Here is a 15,932-nt window from a genome sequence, read left to right as displayed (position 1 = left end):
TTTCTCTCTCTTCGAAGATGTAAACTCGACCAGTTGTGCATTCCACGTCTCACGCTGCCGGAGATGTACTTAAAAATCGCGTAAAATCTGACTTTCAGAGCGCCACGATAAACACGGTAGCTGCAATCGGTAGACTTTCATCGTACGAACGTGCCGAGGATTGTACATATGACATTTTCTTGTTAGTCTCATCACCGAGATATTGGCGCCAAGTTCTTGATCTGCGTCGTCCGGTAAGGATACGAATGTACCGTCCAATACAACTAATTTACGAGTTTCATTTCATCAGGGGTGGATGCTTCGAAATATTTTCGCAGAAAGCAAAGATTAGTATTAATATCATTTCCATTAGAAAGAATTTATAAATTCATCCATCACAATCGAAAATTAACTTTCGAGCAATTTCGACTTTTAATACATCACGTTATAGAAATAAGCTACACAACAGTACAATGATGCTTTTTCTTTCCCCCCCGAAGGTTGATAAATTACTTTCATTCGATTACAGCCGTTTAAATGGTGAAAAAGTTAGCAGCACGAACTACGTTTAGAACTTTTTCAAATGGACGTTGAGTATCTCGCTGCGTTTTACTTCATAATGGCGTATTCATTTGAAAAGCATCCGCGAGAGAAGCGAATAACGTTGAATACATTCCAAAAGGCATATAATCTTCCTAATTACCCTATTTCCGTTTTTAAACGCATCTCTCAAGCGCTGGTTCTCGCTGGTTCTTTCAGGCTGTAGTATCATAGTGTAAGAAAGTTCATAATAGTTCATTAATTCTCGGAAATGAGAGGTAAAACGCTGCGCTCCGTGGTTTCATTCCAAGTCGCAAATTTCCATTCGCGCGAACAACTGTCAGAAAGCCGAGGATACGTCGGACACGAACTTTTGAATCCAATTTCCGAGTGTGTTGTTAGCAATCGTTGCCGTTCGTCGAATTTGAATCGTTGTAGATTTAAGCGTGAACGTCGTCGCGTTTTTTTTTTTCTTTTTTACTTGTTCGTCGAATTGTTTTTCACCGTTCCTCGAAGACTGACCACTTTCGAAATTAAGAAACCCACGTAATTTCGTTTCTCTTTTCTAAGTTACTCGAACCGAAGGAATTGCGTTCGCCAGCACGAGCACACAAATTCGTCGTACGAATAATCGGCCGCGATGTTCGCGCGAGAAACAAATTCACCTGAACTAATTGATCGTTGAAACGATCACTGTTCGAATCTGCGAATCTGCGAAACGAATGTAAACGTATGTAAATAGACGCTTCGATGGGCGACGATCTCCACCGCGAGGCGGATAAGATTTTTAATGTACAACCGGCGTTACCTTAGACTACAAAACTTTCGAAAGAAATTGATCTCCTTTGTCAAATTGTTTGGGAACATTATGCTCGCGTGACGCTATGTATTTAGAAAATACATGCCGAGCGCCCTGTTTCTTGTGAACATACGAAGGAGCTTAAGAAAGGAGACAAAGATACATAGGAAGCTTTTCTATTTACGAACGATGCTGGTACGAGTCTGTCTGAAATCGATTGGTTAGTCGAGACGATTTTTTTTTTTTTTTTTTTTTTGAATTTTTAAGCATATTTATGGCAAAGAATGTACGCTTGCGAATTTGATCATCGACAAAGAAAAAAAAAAAAGGTACAAAATAGTCTCGAGCAACCAATTGATTTGTGGAGCAAGTTACATTTGACATAGATTTAAATGAAAAAAAAATAAATAAATAAATAAGTAAAGATCGTGCTTTCTCGATTGATCGTTCGAGTCGTGTCCTAATCATCGTTGAAACTGCCTAACTCATTCCACTTGTTTAAAGAATATACATATTAAAATAGGACTTTTCACATGTATACTACGACAAGTGTAATAATAGTATAACAGAATGTGAAGTATGTTCCTAACGGAGAGTTGTTAGGGCGCTGTTTACCGTGGATCAGCCGCATCCACGTTTCTCGTGCTCGACGAGTATGTACGCGGACTTTTATGGGGCCGAGTTATGAATAAATGACGTTTCATTAACATATTTTCGTATCTCGTACAGCTCTAAGTTGTACAGGATAAGAACGCTGTGAAGTGTTTTTATCGTAAATAGGGATTATCATAAATGTAAAGGAACTATGTTTGCGTGTCATGATATAGGTGTAAGAAATTCCCTAGTAAAAAAAAAAAAAAAAAAGTAGCAATCAAGATTTTTTTCTGTTCTTTTACTTTAGATCCTAGATGACATAGAAAGATTAAGGATGGATAATCGAGATAAAAGTCTTTGCGAACGTTGATTATGTCTTCTTTTCTTCTACTTTATTACGTATTCTCTTTTTCATTTGTATTCATGTTATTATTATTATCATCATTATTATTATTGCTATTATTACTGACAATATCGCTGTCGTTAATATTTAATATTCATGTCGCTCTATTAAATTTATACACCGTTATATTGCGCTGTTATTATCATTGTGATCATCATTACGTAGGAGGTTTTATGAGAGAAATTGTACTACTTGCCTTATAATAAAATTTAGCTTTACTCTGTATAACGTTTCGGCCGATTATAATTTATACGCCATCGTCAATGTACTATGTATATCATTGTAAATACTATACATATTTTATAAATAAAATATTTAGCGTGACTGTAATATTAAGAGAATGTACTGAAAGCACCACTCTGTACACTCCACGATGGTTAAATTTTAATAAATATTTCCCAACCCCGTCATCGTGTTTCAATCTTGTTTGTACCCAATTTTTGAATAATGACTGGCAGAGAACAAATAAAGATGTGACTGCGGTTTTTCAAATATCTTTTTATTGAGAAAATAGTTATTTAATACCAGTGTCTTCACAGTCTTTCTTATAAATATAATATTTTGGATTACTTTTTAGATTCAACAAACTTTAATATTCTCTCTTCTTTGGTCATTTTCTTTAATTTTAACAGCGTACTCAAACCGTACCTCATCACCAGTTCTTCAACAAACTCGTCCTTCAACTTTTTTAGGCATCTGAAATACAAATATCGTACGAGCATTGGCCATTTTATCTTTCCCCTATTTACTTTATTGACATTACACGCTTATTGGCACATTACCTTCTATAAATAGAGTCAGTTCTAAACTTGCCGATGTCGAGACTAGGGGCATGAGGCCGATGGATAATGAATGTATCCGGCAAGACAATGTACCTATATAAATCTCCAATTTATGGCACCGTGCTATTCTGCTCGATTGTTTTTAAGTGATTTACAAAAGGATATTTATGAAACGCCTCTTACTTGTAATCCAATACGGTCAAGTGTGTTAGGTAGGACACCTTGTTCCATCCGAAACCGATGAATCTGGTGTCGTATCGAGGCGCCAATTTTGAAACAACGATGTACGGTTCGAAATCTGGTTCCCAGGAGACCTGTCGCGCACCATTGATTTATTTACTTACAAGCGAAATGAACTTTGAGATTCGGTTCAATACACGTACTTGATACGGTTCCATCGTGTTCCTCCAATAACTGTAATTTGTAGCAGCATGGCCCTGAGTCCAAACGTGGTAACGAAATGTGTACAGAATGCCACGTTTCAAGAACTTCAAGAGTTCATCCTTGTTGGCCGGGAAGACAAACCTACAAAGAATACGTGTAGCGTACACCATGCGAGTGTTTAATCTATCTTAATGAGTAGAATACCTATAACGTTCCGTTTCAAATGCAGGGACGATCAAAGCTACTTTGTCCGATTCGCTGATATTCAATTTAACGATATAACCCATAAGAGTTTCGTATAGTCCGTATTGCGGCAAAAAGTCAACGTCCAATTGAAAGATGAACGGAGTCGATATATACGACATCGCAATATTTCGTAAATAATTGATAGGATAGAGTTCCTGGATGAAAAAGAGTATACTGTATAGTTAAATGTTAGTGTTTGATATATTAATATTTGATTTTATAGGGCATTTTTGGGGTATCCTGTGTATTCATTGTTTTTTTGCTTAAACGTTATTAAATGGATACATTTCATTGGATTTAGTCAGCATAACGCATGCAAGAGAAGTGATGCTTTTTTTTTTTCCAAGAATCTGCCGGCCATTCTGACGCCAGATTCTACTCCGCTTCAACTTCTGGCGCCAGATTTTGCCCCACTTGTTAAAATATGTATGTAAAAGCTTATGTGTACGTATGTAGAGGATCGTACGACACCGGCAGACGAGAGAAAAGCATCTGTTACCATTCAACCAGAATCCATTCGTGCACTTTTCTCGATAAATGAATGGAATTCGTATATATATGTTCGAATGTTTTCCAGCAACAACAGTTTGCATAAGAATATAAAATAAAGATAGCCACTCGCGTAATTTTCGCGATATTAACGTTAATCAGACAACGTATCTAAGAGCTAATGAAATAACTCAACATCTTGTAACCACCGGATAAACTTTATTACCAAAGTATGTGCACAAGATGTAGACTATCATAATTAGACGTACCCCATCTTTGTACACGACGTGGTATGCAATGTTCTTCCTGTTTCTCAACTCGACGGAGCCGTGCACAAACTCCAGGAAATTCTGCACCTCAGCGTCGGTGAGATATAACGCGACGCTTATGGTACCAGGCCAATGTTTCGATAGGTCTTCTAATAACGGTATCCTTTCTACGCTACACTGAGTTACTAAAGCAACGTCCATTGGAGCGTACACGTTGTACTCGTATTCGAGGAGAAAAGGATAAGTGCGATACAACATGGTTGCACCTCTCGTGAACTCTCGACACGGACTCGATTCGTTGTACTGTAAATTCAATACGTTATGTGAGTATTAGCGGTATCTGCTACAAATGTACGTTTTATGCGATATGAATCGGAAACCAATTCACTTGCAATGAAACTTCTATTATTCGTCGCTTTTTTAATAAAAAAAAAAAAAAAAGGGGGAACTTACTTGCGACGAAGTTTCGTGTTTATCACAACCAAATAAGCGTCTACGCAATAAGTTCCCGTCCATCTCAAGGAAGATCCTGTGCAACTTACGAAACTCGTTAATGTGCTTATTGGACACGTGTTGCTTGCGAGGGGAATTCCAATGAACGATCTAAAAGAAACCGGTCGATAATGATCGAGCAAATCGAGGAAACAAACATCTACGAATGATTTTCACGGGGGTAACGTACGTTTATTTGACTAGTATCGCGATAACAGAGATCGCTGATCGTGTGATCGCTTAACTGAATGTTCCACGTGCACTTTATCTTATGTATCATGAAAGGATGGTCTTTGATAACGGCATTTATTATATCCTGATCGGCTAAACTAGTTTCTGGTATATGGGCGAGCACACGCTTCGTCACAGCTTCCCACAGCCTCGTAAATTCTCTCTTACGTAGCTGCTGCAAGTGCATTAGCATCACGCCGGTATTAAAGCCTTGTCCAAGAGCCGGCCATGGCCGCTGACCGTAGGACAATGCCTTTATGTACCAATGACTCTGATTTTCCGTCAGCCCTAGGGCCTGATCGTTCGTGAACTCCTCGAACATCTGCCAAAGTAAACTAACATCGTTCAACACGGTCACATCCGTGTCGAATACCAGCACTTTATCCTCACGCATCGCATCCGGCAGAATTAATTTCAACAGACCGTAAACGCCTGAGTAGTGTTTGTTCGGTATCCAGGACACCTTTGGCACCCATTTTTCTGTTTTGTAATACGTTAAATTCACTGAAACGTTGTAAACATGCACGAATCATTGACAGCGTGTGTGTGTGTGTGTGTGTCATCCGTTTCTTAAATAACAGAAGGCATTTCGAATCAACGTGCCGTTTAGAAAATTTATTTCATCAGTGATGCAACAACTGGATCAACGAGTGTTCGACATTTTTCATACGACTTTCATTGTTAATGGGCATCGTGCACGTACGTGAAAGAGAGGGAAAAGTTGAATTTACTGTTTTGAATCAAGTACAATGAGAAACATCAGGTAAGGTTACATTTCAGATTAGCGTGGAGGGTGCAATGAATAGGTATACGTGACCTAGCTTAATTGCTGGATAAGTGTATCACGTTGGAAGTGGCGTTTTGTTGAAAAAAAATTGAGCGTGTAGAGCACTGGAGAAGAAAGTTGTTGAAAGAAAGTCGATAAACGAAGACGTCAAGAACACCTCGGTATCATAAATCAACGTAATACGTAATACAATTCTTATCAAATAGAAGCTATACTTTCCATACATTTCTGACATTCAATTTAAGAGACGGATGAGTCTCTTAATATAACATAGTATAATCGCGATGATTTTTCTTTCTTCTTTTTTCTTTTTTACGAACCATGTGGTAAATTCCACGTTTGAAACACGGTTGTCAAGGTCCTGTTTGCAATTTCATCGACGAGCAAGTGAAAGTGCAAAGGTTTCGTGCGGTAGAATAGAATGGATTTAACTACTGTTACCAAAGCGAACGTTGAATTGTATCCGGCGCACACCATCGCAATGTGTATGGTCTCGCATTTTACCTTTAAAATAAATCGCTGATCTATTGATTTCAATATTAAAATCGTTCTTTTTATTAAATGATTTATAATTTTCCTTTCAATTGTAAGCTTAATTTTACTTCTTTCCCGCGTAACGTGACTAATTGATTGTACGACAAACGATATTTTGCGAGTTTGTAGAAATAAAAATAAAATAAAGTAAAATAAAAATACAAATTTTCATTTTCATTTTTCAAGAAACAACCTAAATTTTGTACCTCGTAATTGCTTTCTGTGCGCAGCTTTCCCACGTGTGGACTCTTCTTTTCTACGTCCACAGGCGAGTTCAATTTACCATTAATTTTGTAGGAATTGATATCGGTAGAAGAGACTATAATAATACAGGAAATGTCAATGTTACGAAAATATGGTAACAGAGACGCGTATATTACCGTTTAACAATAAATATAAATAAACAACTGTTGGTATTAGAATGCCGAATAAACATCCTAGCCATGGTCGAGCCACTCTAATATGACAGACATGTTTCCCAATTCGTAGAATGATTAACGAGTGATTAACTTTATTACGTGAATGCCAAGATCTACAAATGAAAATAGAAAATTAATTGGACGATCGAACGAGCAAGCAACGTATTTAAATTTCAAGAAAAACGAACTAATTGAGAATTCAAATCTATGCAAAACGAATGACAACTTTGTTTGTTGTCAACAATCATTGAGAAAGTTATATTTCCATATATAAGTTATTCTAATGTCTAGAAATATTTTTAACAAATGACGTCTCTGGCGATAAGAATACTTTTTATTTTAAAAACTAAATAACGAAGGTAATTGAAATAAATTAACGCGAGACCACTGTATGCTATTGTATTATGCCATTGACTATGTGGTTACGTTGCTTTCTATATTACCTACAAATTACCTACATACGAAATCGTATTGTTGTTGGACGTATTTGAAGGTACGTTATAAATCACAGATAGTCTGACAATCTTGTTTCAATTATTTGGCATGCGTAAAACAAAAGAGATAGGTTAATGTGATTTGTCGTAATACTTGCAAGACTATCGAAAACAACAACGCCACAGAATAATACAAAAACTGGATATATGATAACCGAGTGTCTAGAAACGCATACCTTTGACGTCGTAGCTTTCTTCATCAATTCTCACGCACTTAAATTCAAATTGCTCCAACTACTTTGGAATACGTGATTAATTCTATAATAATATGCGAATTTGCTGACACAAATCTCCTCAGGCACCGGCACTCGTTTGCGTTTCAATGAATCACTGTTATACACCAGATTGTTTGTCGTAAACTAAGCAAATTCGCGCAATTACAGTTATCTACGAACAACGACGGGACAGCACGCATCCTAAACACCCGAAACAGGAAGTCTAACATAAATAGTTTAATCACTGGATAACGCGGTGGTAGAATTACTACTCCGTCTGAGCAATGCGACATGAGACGTCGAACAGTCGGTAACTCGTTACTTAGTTACCCACTTTTGTTACGAGAGGGCAACGTCCACTCTACGAGCTGAAGTTAGTCGCCGAGTCTCGCAACATTAATTAGATTTTTAAAATCAGATTTTCCCTCGAAACTTTGCAAGTATAATATAACAAAAATATGCACGATGAAATTTTTGAACACGTACAGTTTTAATATTTACATCGATACGAGTTCGTTGAACTACGTATGGTACAACGTTCAATTGTATCGACGTTAAAATTGTTACACTGTGCGTCGCATTAACAGATAAAATAATATCTGTGAAAGTACAATCGCGATCGGATAATTATATGCAATATTTAAATACTGATCTTTGCCGAGATATTACAAAATTGTATTTCATAATTTGTGTATTTTATCGATTGTATAAAATTCTAATTATTACGATATCGGGTATTATTATATTGAATTAATATTAATATAAAATAATACATACGTAATATAATAATACATGATGCAAATTGCACATAAAATTTATGTCACAGATCTCAATCTGAGCTTGAAATAAAGTCTGTCTCTGTTACAAAAGGATAAATGTTTCGTTTTATAATTATTACTAAATATAACTAGCTAATTGTAAGTATAATATAATCTAGACAAGTAATCTAATTATAAAAGTAGTCAAAATAAATATGATTAAGTCTTGAAGTGAGTAAATGATAAGAATATAATGTGCAATGTGATGAGATAAGTTGAAAAAAAAAAATTCGTTTAGAAACGTGTCCATTGTTTAATTTATTTCTGTCGCCTTACTAGAGTACGATATAGGCTCTTCTCCTTCTTTAAGTGTGCTTAATCTGTGGTGTTCTGTATTTTTCGCTCTGCAGGAAAATTAAAAAAATTAATAATTGCTTAAATTATTATTTGTAATTTGTTAATATTAATTACGATACCTATACAATGCCTCCTCCTGTTCTCTTTGTTCTCTCTTTTTCTTTAGAAGTCTGGACCCCACGAAAACAATTAGAAGTATAACTGGTATTAGGCAAGCAAGTATTATGCCAGCTGTGATACCTGCTTGACGAGAACTGTATTCCTGTTGACCTATTATTTTCGATACAATTTTTGATATTAATATAATTGACGACTATACGAATTGACAAATACAAAAATAAACATAATTAATTTAAAAAAAAAGGATAAAGGTTAAGGGATAAAAATAGCAAAAAAGTAAATAAATAATAATGATATTTTTGGTGGAAATTTCCATTCCATTACAGAGATTAGTCAGCCGTTCAAATATTTGATTAAATGTGCACTACATGCATGTGGAATAGAAATTTCCTGAATATTTAAAGGTACAGAAAAGTTTATTAAATTAATTTTTTACATTAATTAGCAAATTTTTCATATAATAACAGTACAATAAACTTTCGTTATTCAAAACGATATTGCGTTTTAACATGTTCAGATATTTATATTATATATTAATACGTATTATAAAAGTATAAAGCTTGTCTGCGATATAATAATGTAATAATGTTTTTTAAATGAAGAACATTTCTATTCCACAGCAAAAACAGCATGTATATATGCATATATATACACGTTAAATCTTATTAATTTTCGGTGTAAAATTTAATTCATTTCCTCTGGTGAGTGAATTTATTTCTTCGCATTATTCGCGAATGATATTTCAGTGCATACGATTTAATTCGTTATTTCGAAAATATGACTGTGAATAATTACAAGTGAAAGGATAAAAATCGATGAAAGAGATGTTCTAAAAGAAAAAGGAAAATAACGAACATTTGAAATGTCAAATATATTACAAGAATGTTCTTTTCAGAGATTTGTCTGATATTATCGTTATTTTACACGTCACTTTCTTTACTAGGACTGCCGGCTTTTTTAACAGAGTCTGTTGCACTTTTCTCCGATTCTGTTGGAGAATTGGGTTCCTTCAGATCCCAGTCTTTATCCTCGAAATCAACGTCCGGTCTGTTTGGCAAAGGCTCGTGAGTACGATAAACTTTATCATAGGAATGGGGCTTTTTAATCACGCTCGGGCTAGTGCTAGTGTCGCTAACGGGTGAAACTGATCTGTCAAGTGTTTTTAACCGAGACAACAATGTTGAATCATTATCAACGCCAGAGCTGCGTTCGGAGTAACGCCACGACTTTACAGAACTTCCCTGGGTTTGATTCTTTCGTATATAAAGAAAGGCGCCAGCGACACATGCTGTTACAGGAATTAAAACGGCGCAAATAATGCCCATTGTTGTCCACGCTGTACGCTGAGCATACTCGACCTGACCTATATTTATGCAATACCAAAGAATTTGCTTTTATTTCTCTTTCATAGTCGGGTCTACCGTTTTGATGATGAATCATAATTTTCATTTAATGCGTGAAGTGTGGCTATGCAGATCAATAACGATTTTTGAGAGATAGATAAAGATACATAAATGAGAATGAGGAAACAACGGATAATTATTCTCTGATACTTTGTTTTATCAAGGGATGAACATGTAAAATTATTAAAATTCAAACACTCACGTAAGCACTCCGTATATCCGTACTCTGGCACGTTCCAACGACCTTCGGGAGTGCAGACACGTCGTTGATCGCCAACCAATATAAAGTCCTGATTGCATTCAAAAGTTACCTTCGTACCTGGCACGAAGAAAAAGTTACTCTTCCGTCCGAAGCGTGGTGTCTCCAATACACCGCACGATACCACTAGAAACGTAAAACACAATTACAAAAGATAAGTTATATAACATCGTTTAAAAAAAAAAAAGACTTCACAACCCACCTCGCTCGTTCATATTTAGATCCCATATTTGAGTGTACGTGTTATAATAATTTTTCGTAAAGTGAGCCATATCACGATTGAGCGACATTGCATAGTCATATTGACATTGATACGAATCCCCACAAAGATCAATTGCTCGTTGCACATCGTACGATCTGAAACATAAAGCAAGATAAATATTTTTTTTTTTTTTTGTTTGTAAATAATTCAATATTTAATCGCCCTGTTGTTAAATAGACTGTCGAAACAACAGTTACCTGTTGGTAGGTAGTATTTCTGCAGGCGACTTCCGCCACTCAGGCTCAAAAGTTCTGTTGGAATAATAACTCGCAGTTCTGCCAAACTCTCTGGTAAACAATGCGCCGCCCTTTATCTCATCTTCTTTGTCTTCCAACATCCAATGAATCGCAAAGTCTTTGTGCACAGCCTCGAAGTGGTTCAAGTTGGATGCTGCTACTTGTTGGCCGTCCGGATTTGTCAAATCATCCGCAATGTCAAAGTTCCATTTACCAAACAGCCCCTTGGTTTTATTCTGAAACGAAATGGAGAAATTGATGAACTTTGTGCATTATTAAAATCCACGATGAATTCATATTTATTTTATAAATAATACCAAGTACGTCCAGGGCAGATAAACCCTAGCCGACATAAATCCTTCGTTTTCCACTACTTCCACGCCGGCACCGGTGTCGAACATGATGATCACTTCACTCTGATTTAAAATATACGTGGGTGTGTATACAACCACGCCAGTGAAGTGTTGAAATTTTAAAGATGGTCTATCGAAGTATACTCGACGATTATTCGCAAAGACGTCGAGGCGATATCTCCATTGTGAATGTTTCGGCCTTAATCGAACTTCTATGGTTGCTGAATTATTTCCTCTTGCTGTACAAAAAAAAATTATGAAATTAATCTTAATCGAATCGAGATCAAATTTCTATCATTTATTTTTTTTTTTTTTCTTTTATTTGTTACAAATTAATTACCTGCTACAGATGTCAATTGCGTAGCTCTAACTTCACCGTATACGTTGTTCGGCAACTGTTCGAACCTGCCCTGCACGTCCAGTTTATCTTTCAGATTATTTACACGCACCAGAACGAACTCTCCCTTTCCGTTAAACGTATATTCCAAACCGTCGAATGTTGCGATATGAGGATCACCAAACACCGTTCCAACGCCTGGGGACTGATAAGCGATACAATCTTGGCTTGGTCGTCTTTCGAATCTGAACGTTTCGCAACCGACTGCGTGCTCTTCTTGCCACATACAACACATGTAGAATGGTATCACGTCGTGGTACCAGTGAGAAAGAGTTGGAACCTTGTTCGCCTCGTCCCAAGGATAATAGCCCAAATTGTGGGATCTATGCGGTCTCGAGCCCCATTGTTGATCGTATGTTAACATTAGATAGCCATTTTTATCGTAACAACATTGCTGCTCAGAACCGTCCATACTAGAATTTTAGAAGCGAAAGTTGAGAATCTTTTACCTATGATATTGCATTTTTTTTTTTTTTTTTATAGAGAGATGTTACTTACTTTGGTGCCCCTGTTCTCACACAATGATGAGCATGCTGGTTGTACATGCAATCCAAATTCGAGTCTTTGTCACAATCATAATCTGGAAGGAAACGACCCTTGTCGCTCAATGCATGCTTCAAGGTGCAAGGACACAGAGATACTTCCGCCGCGAAATTCTTCAAATATCTGTCGTTCATGATCCATTTGTCGCAAAGTCGTTGAGGCCACTTTGCTCCGTATGCTCTTTCCCATTGTGGAGCAAAGTACCAGGCTAGTGGAATCGGCCTACTCCATAGACTCCTATAACAATTTTTTATCAAACCATCCAAGCATGCCGTCCGAATATAACAATTCCTAAATACATTTTCTTTCACGCATTGCGTGATTTACATACGGGGTGATGTTAAGGCCTGTTTGTTGCGATGGATCCGTTAAATTAAGCTGAATAAATCCGAAAGTTATGTCCTGCTGATACGGGTTGTGAAAGTCGCGGTATGTTGCTGGTCTAATGATATAGGAGCCCAAATTCGTATATGCTGCCTATAATTTTCCAATTATAATGTTTTCTTAAATCGATGATAAAAATTATGTATACTATCGCGCGGAAATTATTTATCGAACCAACCTCCAAAGTAGTGATGTATTCGAATTCAGGAGTGGTTTTCGTCTCGCGGTATCCCCACAAAGCTATCTGTACTCCCGCGTTCAAATTGCTGGTCAAATTGTATCTGTCCCAAGTAATTTTTATTTCGGCTGGATATGCCTCGTGAACGTTGCTGGACACGAAAATCTTCTCGGTTGCTGTAGCTGGGGTCTCTGATGAAGATTATTACAATGTTTATCTATTGAAGAATCAAATTCTTTTTCTACCGAATTTCTACAACTCTGTCACTGTGTGTCTTACCAATGAAATATTTCCCCTTCCAATTGTAAGCTTTACTGTCGCCAATGCTGATTGCGAATCGAATGTATCCTTGCGCTTTCACGAACGGCTGAACGCATATCGCTCGATTTCTGTCGATGACAGTGCCTATTACCCATTCAGTTTCAAACATGCACCGGATTTTCTCAGTCTCGTTGAAACACGGGCCGGTGATATTCACAATCGTGCCACCCAACATATTTCCGCTCTCCGGTGCGAACACGAGAGGCAAATTTGCTCCAGCTAGAAGAAACGTTGTATCATTTTACAGGGTGACAACCATCATCATTAATGACTCCTTGCTATTATAATTTAATTTTACCAATGTCTTTGTTGCAAACTGCAGGCATTATATTTTCGTCTATCCTAAACATGTGACGTCCCGGAAAGCCGTTCGCCCATCCCCTTCCGGTCAAGTCGCGGATCGTTGACATTTGAGAGTACGGCTTGTATTCGTAGCTTCGTGTGCCGTTTCCAGCGTTAAACCCAACCTAATTGTAAAATAGTAAAGGAATATTCATCCATTCAGGTGCAACAATTGGCGCAGTTGTAACGTGTAAAATGTAAAAATTATTTGAAATATAGATGAACTTACGAACGCTGGAACTCCGCCCTCTCCATTCGTGGTATCACCACCAGCTTCCGTGTGACTGGTCCATTGGATATCCAGATAGTTAAATATCACGTAAGTGTTCACTTCGTCCGTGGCCAGGATCATTTGGAAAGTGTTCGTTTTGTAAAGTGAATTATCGATACCACCGGTGAAGGACATATTCTTCCACGTTACTATGACTGCGTGTTTAGGGTCGAAAGCTTCAGTACCAATAATTCCCTCGCGAATGTCCCATTTCAGACGTTCGCGCATTTCGACGCCAAATTGATCTGTTCTCCTTTGTAAATCTCGCTCTAGCCTAAAATTCGTTTCAATGAATCTCAATGTTATCTAAAATTTTACCCAACGATTTTTGTAATTTTCGACCGACCTAAAATATACACCAGGCCTCCTCTGATCTATGTCAGTTGGTCGTACATCTCCTATGCGACATTTACTAAAGAAGATTCCAATGAAACTAGGATCGTTCTTCTTTGGCCAGTCCTTAACCGGAAATACAAGAGGGTACGTGTAATGTATCGGAGGATCGCTGAATTCTAAGAAACCGTTCATTGATACCTGTAACGTGTAACATGTAAACAGAGACTCGAGAATCGAGAATCTTGTCAGATTAAATTGACTAATAGTGTCACTAATAGCTTTAATAATTTATCTGCAAGGAGATAACAAATAGAAACGTACTCTGGTGTAATTGAATCTGAATCCGAAGAAGGGTAATTGGAAATTAAAGTTCTTGTGCACTTGCGGCGTCGATGCTTGGATTTCTTTCTGATAATCGCCTTGATCATCGCTACCGCCCTTATCGAAGTACCAATACATGAAACGTGATCGAATTTCTTTCAGTCTAGTCTCCGTCAAGACATAATTTGGAACTGTATCATCCGGACGGGGGGCATATCTATCTGCCTCCGGCGAATCGGAATCTGTAAGGACATGTGAATTCCGATATTTTGCTATCAATAAATATCATATGTAATGTAATTTAAGCTTTGATCATTTAATTCGCAAGTTTTGCAGAAATGAAAACATTGTTACTAGCGAATTTTCTTTTAACATCTTTAGCACATTATATCTTTACAAACGAAACATGTTTATACGAACGATAACACGATCGTTTAGATTAGGCTGGGTGTAATGGTAGAAATAAACGAAATAATTTTAGTTCAGATATCAGAACTACATGTATGTAGAAGAATGATTCGTGTTACGAAAGTTACGATATCCAATGATTCATCTCCGATTCATGCTAGAGTGAGTAACTGATAAAACAGATAAGATCTGATTCGTTAGTTGGACTATATAGTAAAATCGCACATCTATAGTGCATCTATCAGTCAAGTATAACTTCAAGAAAAAAAACATAGCTGAACGCGCAATTTTTTTCATTAAAACGTTCGTTGTACTTTTTCTTAAAATTTAAAAAAGAAACCTTGTCCGATTTTACATTTTCATGGTTTTTACACAAATAGAAAAGAAAATATAATGGTCACGCCCATTGATATCGGATATTATACTTACCATATCTCACGTATTTTCCAATTTTTCTTCCGGCCATTTTACCGGAAAGACCATGGGAAATTGCGATTTCATCTTCAGGTTTATTTTTTTGATCAGGATCATCATCAATTCCACTAGCTGGAACTTCTTCTATCCCTATTTCCGTTTCGTCATTGTCGCCATAATTATGTCCACCTTCGTTCAAATCCACCACTTCGGACTGCGTTTCTATCGACGGTATTTGCCCAATATTCTCGTTACTTTCTGCGTATATCGATTCCTTGTTATCCATTGATTGAGTATCCAGTCCAAACGCATTCTCGAACGTTTCATTTTCGATTTGCGTTGATATCTGGTTGATTAATAAAACGAAGAGACACCAGAAAATGACCGACTTTGGAAACGCGAAAACACGACCGAGACAGAATTCATACCGCATTTTTAACAGAAGTAGATGTACCGATTTGTCTAATTTACTAAAAGAGACTGAGCTTGCTTTCGGATAAAGAGTAATGATAACGGTACTGATATCATTGCCCTGATAGTTATGTTGTGATAAAACGCATTTATCTTCTTACTACAGGTGGATAAGGTAACGTTGAAACTTGAACGAATAAA

The 15,932-nt window shown here is 36.9% G+C and overlaps 2 protein-coding genes across 6 annotated transcripts; both read right to left on the bottom strand.

Moving 5' to 3' along the window:
* Positions 1-2,793: 2,793 nt before the first annotated feature.
* Positions 2,794-7,999, bottom strand: LOC122532249 (LARGE xylosyl- and glucuronyltransferase 1-like). 3 transcript variants are annotated; one of them, XM_043660854.1, is made up of 11 exons: positions 7,619-7,994; positions 6,736-6,848; positions 6,316-6,499; positions 5,168-5,688; positions 4,939-5,088; positions 4,486-4,788; positions 3,686-3,882; positions 3,481-3,622; positions 3,281-3,411; positions 3,098-3,190; positions 2,794-3,011 (listed from the first exon to the last, which is right to left on the bottom strand). In XM_043660854.1, the coding sequence occupies exons 3-11, from the start codon at positions 6,470-6,472 to the stop codon at positions 2,882-2,884; spliced, it is 1,824 nt and encodes a 607-aa protein (XP_043516789.1). In that variant the 5' UTR covers positions 6,473-6,499; positions 6,736-6,848; positions 7,619-7,994; the 3' UTR covers positions 2,794-2,881. The 3 variants fall into 3 exon arrangements, 2 of the variants coding, with proteins under 2 accessions (XP_043516789.1, XP_043516787.1); XM_043660852.1 differs by having other exon boundaries at positions 5,168-5,712; positions 7,619-7,993; XR_006307475.1 differs by having other exon boundaries at positions 2,944-3,011; positions 3,098-3,200; positions 5,168-5,712; positions 7,619-7,999.
* Positions 8,000-8,713: 714 nt separating this feature from the next.
* LOC122532247 (protein mesh) lies at positions 8,714-15,811 on the bottom strand. 3 transcript variants are annotated; one of them, XM_043660849.1, is made up of 16 exons: positions 15,336-15,811; positions 14,499-14,740; positions 14,188-14,375; positions 13,800-14,115; positions 13,527-13,695; positions 13,187-13,447; positions 12,908-13,098; positions 12,677-12,822; positions 12,301-12,582; positions 11,746-12,215; positions 11,370-11,644; positions 11,014-11,288; positions 10,757-10,911; positions 10,498-10,680; positions 8,892-9,042; positions 8,714-8,819 (listed from the first exon to the last, which is right to left on the bottom strand). In XM_043660849.1, exons 1-16 carry the CDS (start codon positions 15,751-15,753, stop codon positions 8,729-8,731), a joined length of 3,813 nt encoding a protein of 1,270 aa, XP_043516784.1. In that variant the 5' UTR covers positions 15,754-15,811; the 3' UTR covers positions 8,714-8,728. The 3 variants fall into 3 exon arrangements, 2 of the variants coding, with proteins under 2 accessions (XP_043516784.1, XP_043516783.1); XR_006307474.1 differs by lacking the exons at positions 8,714-8,819; positions 8,892-9,042 and adding exons at positions 9,290-9,707; positions 9,749-10,255; XM_043660848.1 differs by lacking the exons at positions 8,714-8,819; positions 8,892-9,042 and adding an exon at positions 9,290-10,255.
* Between the last annotated feature and the right edge of the window lie 121 nt (positions 15,812-15,932).

Source organism: Frieseomelitta varia, unplaced genomic scaffold (assembly GCF_011392965.1).
Source record: "Frieseomelitta varia isolate USP_RPSP 00005682 unplaced genomic scaffold, Fvar_1.2 scaffold_443, whole genome shotgun sequence".
Taxonomy (NCBI): domain Eukaryota; kingdom Metazoa; phylum Arthropoda; class Insecta; order Hymenoptera; family Apidae; genus Frieseomelitta; species Frieseomelitta varia.
The sequence above is the reverse complement of the archived record's forward strand: the minus strand, read 5'-3'. Positions and strand labels throughout refer to the sequence as shown.